Source organism: Solea senegalensis, linkage group LG16 (assembly GCF_019176455.1).
Source record: "Solea senegalensis isolate Sse05_10M linkage group LG16, IFAPA_SoseM_1, whole genome shotgun sequence".
Classification (NCBI taxonomy): domain Eukaryota; kingdom Metazoa; phylum Chordata; class Actinopteri; order Pleuronectiformes; family Soleidae; genus Solea; species Solea senegalensis.
The window spans coordinates 789758-802038 of record NC_058036.1 but is presented as its reverse complement, the minus strand read 5'-3'; the positions used below and the strand labels follow the sequence as shown (position 1 = coordinate 802038).

The following is a 12281-nucleotide window of genomic DNA, read 5'->3' as shown; positions in this document are numbered from 1 at the left end:
CTTTCAACAAAGAACATCCACGTGTCTCATTTTTGTTAGCATGTGTTGCCGCATACTGATCAAAAAAGGTTGGACGGTTCTCCAAGGTTTTCTCCACGTGAGACGTCTCGTTTGGCGATGTCTCTGTCGCGTCTTTCTCGGTGTCTCTTGCATTTCCCGTCCAAGTTGGCGCTGCACACACTGAGTAAGTCACCTGCCAAGTTTGAAGCCTGTCAAGCCAACCGTTGGGCATTGTCCTTGAATAGTGGAGTGCGTTTTGTGCTATTTACTACGCTGGTTATAGCAGTAACACACAACAAGATCCAAGTATGGTGAGGACATGTTTCTCCATGTGAGACGGGGCAGAAGCGCCGTCTTTGGTCACATATCTGTTGCTTTTCGACTTATATCTCTTGTATTACTGATCCAAACGCCACCAACATCGGCGCTGCACACGCCGGTGCCCTCAGTAGGTCACCGGCCAAGTTTGAAGCTCGTCGAGTCGACCCATTGGACAGTTACGAGTTTCTTACAGATACAGAGTGAAGCGGCTCGCTTGCTTTTACATTACATTACATTACAGACGCTTTTATCCAAAGCGACATACAATGGAAGTCGAACTTGCTGTCTTTCACACACAGGGTACTGGTCTAAACCACTGAGCCACTCCACCCCTGGCTCATACGTCTGTTGCTTTTCCACCTTTATCTCTTATATTTCTGCTCCTAACACGACTAAAGTTGGCACTGCACACCCTGGTGTCCTTCCTAAATCACCTGCCGAGTTTGAAGCCTGTCAAGTGAACCGTTGGACATGTTATATGCAATTAAAAGAAGACAGACTTCATTAATGAGTTAATTAATGAGACTCGGAGAAACTTTTTCCTCATCTCATTCTCACAAAGACTCGCACACATTCCTAACTGTGTCTAATTGGTTACGTTTGCTAAACACGACTGCTGCTGCTGCTGCTGATACTGCTGCTCTCGCTGCTGCTGATACTGCTGCTGCTGGAGATACTGCTGATGCTGCTGTTGCACCACTCCCTCCCCGCGTGTACATTGCAAAACATCTGCCGCTTTTCTGCTGACGAAGGCATTTCTTTACCTCAGAACAATAATAATAAAGTGAAGGCAAATGTATCTATGAACGGTATAGAAAACGAGACCCAGTTATTATTTTTAACGGTTTATCTTTATGCACACGAGACCGAAACCTCACGTCGGGAACGTAAAACCTCACTTTACTCTTCTCTTTAATGCTCCTGGAGTTTTGTCGTCTTTAATCTTCATTAACTAAACAAATTCTAGTGTGTTCACTGCTTTCATGAGCACAGTTAAAGAGGAAATGATGTCACGTCTACCACAAAGAAATGAATATGTTTTTTTTCCTTACAAATTCCTCAAATAATTAGTTGAATACCAAGTTAAAGCACTATTTATATTCAAGGTGCTTCATTTAAAAACAACACAAGCGCAGATTTAAAAGAAGTCAATACAATACAAATAATGAAAGAATTAAGCTGTGCTGTACATGCTTACAACACAACTGTAATTGAAATGCTAATAAGTCAGTAAATGTTGATCTCAACTGGGATTAAAAGTCAAAGTCAGCGAGGGTTTTAAATAAAGTCTTTAAGCAGAAAAGAGAGGAAAAAATGTGTGCAAACTCAACAATCTACACAGACATTGAGGTAAAATAATACATTTAGCGTGAATAATGATTACAAAACATTATTTACAAAGAATCTGGACAATTTGTGATATTGTAACTGCGTTAAAATCTATTTTCTGACTCTTGTTAAACTGTCAGAATCAGTGAAATTGAGCAGTTTGGTGAAACCTCTGCAGTCGTGGAGTGATGACGGTGAGACAGCTGCTCACCCTCGCTGCAGTCCTGCCGACCGCGCTGACTCTGTTCCCTCTCTGTCCGCCGCAGGTACAGCATCGGAGACTACGAGGTCATCGACGAGGCCACCAACACCATTAAAATGGACAGCTGGCTCTACCAGCTGGCCAACAGCATCGGCTCGCCGTACCGCTACAACGCCAGCGGCTCGGGTCAGTGGGAGGGCGGACCCGGCAAGGACTCGCTCTACATCACGTCGCTGTACTTCACCATGACCAGCCTGACCACCATCGGCTTCGGCAACATCGCCCCGACCACGGACGGCGAGAAGATCTTCTCCGTGGCCATGATGATGGTGGGATGTAAGTGACCCTGCTTTTCTGTGCTCTGCTGCTGTGGTCTTGGTTGCATGTGCTCAGGACTCATCACGTGTTTTGTGAGTTTGATGTGGTTTGGTTTGGCGGCGTCGACCACTGAGGATGAAACTCTCCAGCTGAAATGAAGAAGTCTACGTGTTTCCTGAGATCATTCAGGTTGTTTTCGAGGCTTGTCTTGTCATTGTTTTACAGTGAAATCTGTCAGCAAGGTCGTCATGGTGCTGGTAGTTTTGATAACATTGTGTCAGAAAGTGATGTGGTTTGACTTTGGCAGATAAATCTTTGCAGAGTTGTCACAACCTGAAGGAGTCGACCTCTGAGGATGAACACTTTCATTTCCAAGTCTCCCGCTCGCAGTGAAATGACTTAAATCATATATTGACCCAGTTTTTGAGGCTTTTTTAGGCTTTTCTTTGCTTATTGGATAAAAAAAAGTCTAAATGTGTGTGTTTACTGAGAGCATTCAGGTTGTTTTTCGAGGCTTGTATTCCCTGTGTTACAGGCCTCGCTGTTGAAAGTTGTTTTTCCACTCTTGTCTGACTGATGAGTCGGTTGTTTTCTGAGCAGGATTGCATATTGTGTGAACTTAAAAGCAGCTGGAAGTGAAGTGATGTCAGCTTTCGACCAACTTCCTGCAGCAGGGAGGAGCTCTGTATCTGTATATGATGTCATTTACCAGCACAAGAGTCAGTTGACTGAGAAAGCAAACAATAATAATGTGGTAAATTTCATGTCCGTCGGTCAGTGTGCACGTATGCAGACAACACTGTTGTTTACATTAAACTACATGAGAGAAGCCGCGTAGTTTGGGTTCAAATTGAAGACTTTTGGTGAGGGTTTGGCAAACTTATTGCAACAGCACAGAAATATATACATTTGGGGGCGGAGCCAAGTTACCTGTACGGTATGTCAGAACCACAGGAATCGGTATGAGAAAATGAAAACAAATGGAGAGTCCGTTTGGAAGTGTTTCCTGTCGTGTACGTCGGTCAGTGTGCACATTTGCAGATGACACTGTCACTTATATGAGAAAAGGTTTATTTATTTTTGGCTAACTTATTACAACAGCACAGGAATGTACTTTTTTGGGGAGGAGCCAAGGGAACTCAAGAGCAGGGGTGTCAAACTCATTTTAGTTCCGGATCTCAAGTGGGCCGGACCAGTAAAATAATAGCATAATAACGTAGAAATAAATGTTATATTTAATGAATTATCTTTTTTTACAAAACAAACCATTGCATTACAACGACAAAGGCACACAATATTTAGTCACAGGTATCTCAAACTGATAAATCTAGCATTTTATAGAAATGCCGTCAGTGATCTTTTCGCTTTTGTCTTTGTCTGTCAGCACGTCGCGCTGCCTCAGGTCAGAGTCAGGACAATCATCAGGAGTATTAGGTGGTGAAGGAAAAGACACGTCACAGTCATGTCCGTTGGTCAGTTTGCACGTATGCAGACGACGCTGTCGCTTATATTAATGTACATGAGAGAAAAAGTAGAGTTTGGGAAATACATATACACTGTTGGCTAACTCACTAACTTCCTGCACATGTCATTCAGTGGTTGTTCCTCTAGGGGGTGCTTTATTTATTTGGTGACAACACAAAGTGCATACAAATACAGCACATTTCATTGATAATATTGTATAATATGGAATAAATCACAGAACAACAGTCTCATACACATGTTATTTTACTATGAAAATGTTAAATAACAAAAACAGAAGCTAATCTGTGAACCAGGACGAGTCAGTTTAGTCGTGACTGCCGCTTGAGGTGTCGGGGGACCATGGTAATGATCTGCTGATCGTTTGGGAGGCGGTCCCGCCCGTTAGCCTTCCCTCTCCTCACATTTATGTATTCGTTTGTGAAACAGAGCCACAGTCAGACCTCATGACCTGATGAGAGAGAGAGAGAGAGAGAGAGACGTGAAGCCTGGAGATAAAGTGAGAGCTGTCAAAATATGCACAGCTCTTTCAACACGGATTATAACTGACAGCAGCTTTGATGTGACCACACTCGACACACATGTCAACAAAAGACCCAATAAAATCAAGTCATCGTCCTAAAGCGCAGAGACGTTGATCAGTAATAACTCACCTCCCTCCATTTGTTCCGATGATTCCTTTAGATTAACCGTGGGGAGTTCCCTTTGCCATTAATCCCGTGTGTCACATGCTGCTTTTCTATTATACGCTCGGTTATCGGCGACGCCTCCTGCTGCGCGGCCCCCCGACGCTGTTTGAAGAGAAAACGTGGACTGTTAACGTTCCTAATTCAGCTTCTATGAATAGACTACAGTTAAAGAAACAGACTCAAAGTTTAATGTCGAGGGAAACAGCTGGAGGTTTTTTGGGGGAGAACTAATAGATTAACGTAATGGCTGATGGGAGCCGCAGCCTTGTGGCTTCATTACATAACCACGAGATTGAAAAAAAACAACAACATTAAAGGGATAGCGCGGGTTTTCTGAAGTGAAAAAACCCACATATTTTAGCCTTTTAACAAAAGCCTCACCTCATAAAATCTACTCGTCTAACTTTGTGTGAGAAAATCACTGATTTTAACATCATTGAAGAATGATGTCATGTGCTGTTGGGTCATGGGGTCAGGGAGGCGGGGCTATGACATCATCATTCTCCCATCGCACGATACCAAGCGTTTAGCTCCTTCTCCTGAACGTGACTTACTGCCTCACCACCAGGGGGCAGACTCCACTGTTTAAACCACTGCTCCAGTGTTTTCTGATTCCCCGTCGCTCTAAAGCAAAGTTACAGTTAACGTCACGTGAATAAATTGACGGGTTTGTCCAAGACGCTCATCAACACCTGAGTGTGGACCAATCGTTGGACGAAGATCAGTGTCTCTGTGACGTCTCCAGGCTCAGTGGACACTTCAGAGGGACACTTTTGCGTTTACGACTTTCATCCTCTTCCGTCTTTTTCCAAGGGAAAGATTCAGCAGCTTCACGTGTGACAGATCCATCCCATCCCTCCGTCCTCCTGTCTGTCTGTCTCTGTCTCTGCGTCCACAGCCTGAAAGACACTCTGTCATCATTTGGAATCATGGTTTGTGTCTTTGACGTCTGAGTGACTTTCCCCTCATGTCACATGTGTGTGGCTCCTCCCCCTCTGTCCTCCCCTTTACACTGCTCGTCTCCTGCGTCTGTCCTCCCTCATGTCTCACAGCACGAGATGTTGATGGTGAAAGAGAGGAGTCTGTGTCAGCAGAGGAGACACACGACTCCTTCTGATATATATGAATATATATATATACATGTATATATGTATATATGAATATATATATACATGTATATATGTATGTATTAATCCCTGATAATCTGTGTGGTTCGTGTTTCCACCGCACCTCAAAGTTCCAGAAAAATTCAAAACTCAAAAGAGCCTGGACCTCGTCGTCCTCGTCCGTCCACTTATGTCTTATGTCCTTTTCTTTTGTTTTCTGTATTTTTGAAATGACTGACTATTGAAATCATACAACACTGAGATTTAAAGTCAGAATTGTGAGAAAAAAGGCAAAATGATTAGATTAAATCAAGAGTTTCTGACTTTTAAAATTGTATGACTCAGATGTAAAAACCTCTTTTATTCAAGTGAAAGTCTTCAGTCTGACACTGAGAATATTTCCCTCTTCCTTTCTTTCACTGAGTAGTGAAAGAAATCTACATTATGATCCGTGTTTTCATTGTTCTTCACCTCGTGGTGTTTGTTCTCGCCTCTAATGAACAGAGAAGACAAATCCTGGTCCACGGCTGCTGTTTGTGTTGTGTTTTAATGATGGAGGAGAGAGGAGGTGTGAGAGGAGTAGAGCAGGAGCAGGAGCAGGAGCAGGACTCACGGTGGATCACAGAGGTGAAGGAGGGTTAAGACCACAGAGCGATGAGAGAGAGAGAAGCCGCGGCTGCAGGTAAAGCTCTGCACGTCCTTCACGCTCACGCTAACAAGACGGAAAACTCTCTGTGGACTTTGGTGTGGGAAAAATAGTTTAGCCACTTAACAAAAGACTCTCCGTTTAAGTCTGCGATATCTTTCAGAACGTGTTCACGTCTTTATCTCAATGTGAGAAACTGAAGTTTGTAAACCACTCACTCTCACACACCAAAGCCCATAGAGAACATCAGTGATTTTAGCTGGCGGGGACACGGGAGCTGCTGGTCCTCTGCTGCCTCGTGTGGTCACTCTGTGTCACTGAGCTAAGCCTACATGGAATATTTCAAATGCCGAATTCACTAAAATAAGTCATTTGAACTGAATGAAGGAGGCAGCAGTGGATCAACATCTCCTGTGTGCTGTGATGTTAAAATCACTGATTTTCTCTATGGACTTTGGTGTGGGAGAGTGAGTGGTTTATAAATTGACAAAAACTCTGTGGATAAAAGGTTGTTTACTGTTGAGATAAAGCAGTGAACATCTCCTAAAGATTTTATAGACTGGTTTTATGTGAAGTGGCTAAAATCTGTGTTTCTGTGACTCACCTGAGCAGCTGCAGCTCACTGAAGGAATTACCTGGACGAGGCGGGAGGATGAGGACGATTGGACGCGTCTTCATCCTGGCGGGGGAGGAGAAATGAAAGGAAGGAAGGAAAGGGAGACAGGAAGAAGTTGATGCTCTCACCCTCGGCTCCATATTCATGAGACTTAAAATCCGTGCAGCGAGGAGAAGCTTCCAGAAATAATCCCACAACGGGGTTTGGGTAACACTGTACTGAGCGACGCCCACCTGAGTCCACTTAACCACCGTGCCACTGAGGCCTGAGGAGAGGAGCGGAGGAAAGACGTTTGATGAGACAGGAGCTGGAGGAAAAGAATAAGTGTGTAGAGAAGAGGGAAGGATGGATGGGGGAGGGAAAGAGGGGGGTGAAGGATAGAGAGAATGAGAAAATATGGATAGAAAGAGGGCAAGATAGAAGGATGTATAGGAAGTAAGGATGCATAGGAGGAAAGGATGAGATCTCCTTCTTCTTTCTCTCCTCGTCTATGTCAGTGAAATCATTTTTGTCTCCACTTGAGGAGAAAATCAGATCCATGATTTCAGTGTGTGTGTTTAAAATGAGGTCGTTATTTTACAACACATTCAGTCCTTGTTTGGGGGCGTGGCCAAAAATACAGTTCCTGGTCCTTTTCCTTTTCTGAACTAAAAAAGTGCAGAGGTGAGGCGTTAAAGGGTTAATGATTCACATTTAGGACGCTTTAATTATTAAAAACAACAACGTTCACACAAATGATGTCGTTACTGCGTCTTATTTTGACATTTTTATTTGGAGCTTGTTTTTTGTCTCAAACTTTTCTGAACACGTTTGCACTTTTTCTTTTTTCACCACAAACTTGTTTTACATTCCTAATCTCGCCCTCGTCGTCTGTCCTCTGTCTTTTTATTTGGACTCAGCAGCTCTGTGTGGTTTACATGCCGCCCGTCCTCTGTGTCTCTGTCCTGTAACTGCTGTCCCGTCCTCTGGAGTTTGCATGGCAGTCACATCGTCTTATTCTCTTTCATGGTCTCTCTCTGGTGTAACTTGTAACTGAATGCTGAACACAGAGGAGCTCGCTGGGCACCTTCTTGACGCGCTGAATAATAAATGTAAAACGAGGAGTGTAGTTTTCCTGCTTTCCTTGCACCGTTTTCATCACAAGGTCTTTGAGCCGAGCTGCTCTTATTAAAACAGATGCAGAGAGGACGCGGCGTGTGCGGCGGATAAAAAAAACCCGCGCAGGAGAAACAAACGGCCTCAGGGTCGGAAACGAAAGTGAGAGATGCGAAAATGCAGCTCTGTGTGATGTGGAAGAACAGCTTTAATCATCACATCGCCATGCATGGTCCTTATCGTATAGATAATAAAATAACGTGAACTAGAAGTTATGTTAACGATGAAAGGAAACATATACATCCAGTCATTCATTCATTCTTTTCTACTTCTGTCCAAGTTTGTTTGAAATGTTGGCACTTTATTTAAAGCATTTCCGTCAGTAAAACATAATTTACCGTTCGTTCATTCCGTCATTCATTGCTTTTAATAAAATGAAGCGATAAAATCTCCACAACAACATTGGTATTTTTTTTGCAGTGTCAGATTTGAAAAAAAAACTCACTAATTTGTTGTTAGCGGCACAAAATGTCACCTTCCCAAAACTGCTGTAAAAAATATTATATTTGAATATTTCTTTTCCACTTTAGACGAGTCAGTCTTTTTAAGCTAATTTACAGATCAAATTTTAATAATACTTTTAAAGGCCATTATGTTCACACAACCCCCAAAAACTACAAATTATTTCCATAAAATACATTTCAAGGAATATTTGGTTATTATATTATATTATTAGGTCCTGAGATGGCTCAATGATTGGCATTACATATATATATATATATATATATATATATATATATATATATACAGAATATATACAGTATTGATATTTACAGTATAAACAGGATTGAATATGTATATTATGTAAAGCGTATTATATATCGCACGTGGGGTGAGTAACCTCGAAAATCTACATAAAGTCAATGAAAGTCTGGAATTTTTTATCTGTGAATGAATGAAGGTTTGTCAGCAGTGTCACACTGAAGTCCTGACCTTTAACCTTCAGTAGCTGTTGTGTTATTTCTCCTGGTTTTCCCTGGATCCACTGCGTTGTCATGGTAGTTTTGCCAGCGTGTTCTTGTAATGTTGGTGTTTAAAAATAAAAAGTGTGAGTGTGTAAATGTAATGTTGTTATGTGTGAGTGTGAGTGTGGTTGTAGCCACAGTTCACACTGAGCTTCTCCAGAAAGAAACCTGATATTTCTCAGTTTGGGTAACACTTAACGTGACACTGTTAAATTTTCCACATTCAATTTAAAAATCAGTAAATTGCCTCGGTTATAGCGCTAACAACCTCCAGTTCAATTACACACAGAGTGGCAATTTCCTGCGGTGGTGGTGTTGTGGTTTGTGGCAGACGTTTGGCTGTAACCCTCTTATGTCGAGAGCACATTCAATCCTTTTGTTCCCTTAAATAAATACCACGTCTCCCGCGAGGACTGAGTGACATTAACAGTAACGAGCGGCGCCCACAGCGCTCGCTAACGCCGCTGAAAAATTAAAAAATCCCCTGCCTGTCAGTGACTGTGCAGACGCATGACTGACGGCCTCCTGAGGCACAGTCAGGCTTGTCAGGGAGAAGTCGATTATCCAGACGTTTAACGGCGCACAGTGAGGAAACTTCAACCCTCCTCTCGCCGCGACCTGTCTCGCTTTACTCGTCGACATGGCAACGGCGGAATGAGCCGGAGTTCCCGCTGTGACAGTGTGTACCGCCGCTGATGACTCGAAAACCTCTAGACTCAGACTATTTTAGGGGTTTAGTTATTACTTGAGCTGAAGGAGCACATGTTTCTCTCTGCCACCGATGACCTCAGGAAACCTCATGAAGATGAAGCTGCAGCAAAACCACATGGATCTGTTGTTGTTACTGAAGTTAAGAAACTTGTTTGTAATGTGTGACCTTTCATCAGCACTCAGTCGCGTCAACGTGAACTCATGATCGTAACAAACAAAAGCTGCTGTCAGACCTGAACTTACGTCCAGACATGCTCCTTAAAAGTTCCTCGGGATGTTCTCCAGAACGTTTCACCATCAAAATTGAAAATATCTGTGTGAGCTTGTGTCCACAGTGAACTCAGGTTAAACCCGATCTCAATGAGAACCCTGAAGGAAGCAGAAGACTTCTTTGCCACAGCAGACCATCTGCCTCCATCTCATGTCCTTCTAAACAACATCCATGAACCTTCTCTGTGGTCTTCTTCTTTTCCTCCTTCTTTTCCTCCTGCCCAGCAGCTCCAATAGAATCACTGTCCCTCTTCTGTATGTGACCCAAACCATCACAACCTTGCTTCTCTTACTTTATCTCCAAACTTTATCTTCAATCTAAGCTGTCCCTCAAAAAAGCTCATTTGCATTTAGAAAATATAAAAACATGAACTCACAATTGCAAGAAAGAAAAGCTGCTTTCAGAGCTGAACTTCAGTCTGGACTCGTTCCTGAAATTGTCCAGAAGACCTGAATGTGTCAGCACAAAGTTCCTTTGGACATTCTCCAGACTTTTTCAAACTTTACAAAATGTATTCACAAGCTGAACTTTGAAGGATGCTGAAGCTGTGTTGCTTTTTAGACCTGAACCTTTGTCCAGACTTGAAATTGTCTAGAAGACCTGAATGTGTCAAGGCGTTGCAGTTCCCCAAAGCTGGTGTCAAGGCAAAGTTCCTCCGGACGTTCTCCAGAACTTCTGCTGCCAACTTGCAAAATAAAACATTTCTGGAGAATATATGTGAGACACGTGTGTCCTGCTCCCTCGCCTGAGGGATGTGCTGACCATTGTCTTGCTATTTCAAACTCATCTGACCCAGCAATCATCTGCTGTGGTCATCGTTTGGAGGAAAATCTCTTGCAGAAATCAGATTTCTTCCTGAATTAATTTCTGGAACTGTGCAGCGCGGAGTCCACAGCGATCTGAACCTTGGAGAAAGCCAAATTCTTGCTGCTTTTCAGACCTGAACTTTAGTCCAGACTTGTTCCTGAAATTGTCCAGAAGACCTGAATGTGTCAACGCAGAGTTTCTCTGGATGTTCTCCAGAACTTCTGCTGAGAATTCAGCTGAAGAAGATCCAGATAACCCTTCCCACCTTTGTCCTGCTGTTTCAAGATCATCTGACCCAAACAATCATCTGCTGTGGTCATCGTGTGGAGGAAAAACTCTTAAAGGAATCAAATTTCTTTTGAATGTTCCTGAACCCTAACGTTGGGAACTGTGCCGTGTGAAGTCCACAGAGATCGCACAGTGTTTGGAACTCTGGTTTCTGAACCCCGAAGAACTCTAAATTCTTGCTGCTTTTGTCGAGACTTGTTGGTGAAATTGTCCAGAAGACCTGACTGTGTCAACACTAAGTTCCTCAGGACGTTCTTCAGAACTTTCAGAACTTCTTTTCTGGATATCCGATACCATTCTCCTGCTGTTTGGAACTCGTCTGACCCAAACAATCATCTGCTGTGTTTATCACAGGGTGGAAAAACTCTTACAGAAATGTCTGGACAGCGTTTTGACCTCCACCTCAGTCTGAATTGTGGAGGACGCTGAAGTATGTGGAGAAAAATGAAACAGAGAAAGTGTTACACGTTCAGTGACACTCGTCCTCTGAACCGCGATGACTTTCACTTCATTACAGCAGAGACATAAATAATTACACATCACTTCCGTGTGTTTAGCGTGAGTCGCTCGCAGGTTTTTTGGGGGGGTGGGTTTGTAGTGATTCACACCACATTAACATAATCGCACCCCGGCTCATTCATTCATCTCGGAGTCGTTCCCACAGTGAAAAGCAATCACTTTGTTAATTTATGCCACAGCTTCTGCAGCGAGGATCTCACAGCGACACGAGAGAGACGAGGAGAATTCAATCGAGCAGGTGCCAGGAATGACAGATTGATCCAGGCTGTGATTACTATGAGTGTGTGAGCCATCCTCGCCGCTCTGCACCTGTGTACCTGCCCCCTACCTGCTGGTCTGAGTCACTGCAGTTGACAAAAAAACCCAAAAAAAAACGTCCCATTTAAATTGCCGCCAATTCCGTAATCTGGGTCAGATCCGGATTAAACTCGGTCTGATGGTAGAGTGTCTGATCCTGATGATCACTGATGGGTTATTTTTAGTGTGGACAACTGGACTTCTCTTCCTGTGTTAAATTTAAATTGCCACCAAATCCGTAATCTAGTAATCTGGTTATTTCCATCATAAAATCCGGGTGAAATTTAGTCTGATGGTAGATTGTCTGATGCTCTATGCACATACTACATTTCGTTCAAATCCGATGAATTGACAGAGTTGATGAACGTGTGATGTTGTCTTCAGTGTCCTTTGTGTCTCCAGTGTCCTCAGTGTAACAAACTTTAATGATAACATACTTGGATCAACATCCTTGTGAAAACTTCAGATTAACAAACTCACAGATTACCTCGTGGTTAAAGGATAAAAAGACGGCGTGAACGTCTCCTTCGGATGTGACGTCTGTCCACTGGACAGACAG

General features: G+C 43.1%; 1 protein-coding gene across 1 annotated transcript in view; it reads left to right on the top strand.

Annotated features, from left to right (window-relative positions):
• Positions 1–12281, top strand: part of kcnh5b (potassium voltage-gated channel, subfamily H (eag-related), member 5b) — a 73993-nt gene that overhangs the window by 33082 nt on the left and 28630 nt on the right. The window contains exon 8 of the mRNA XM_044048234.1: positions 1917–2188. Within this exon, the coding sequence (XP_043904169.1) occupies positions 1917–2188 (272 nt within the window). The remainder of the gene's footprint in view (positions 1–1916; positions 2189–12281) is intronic.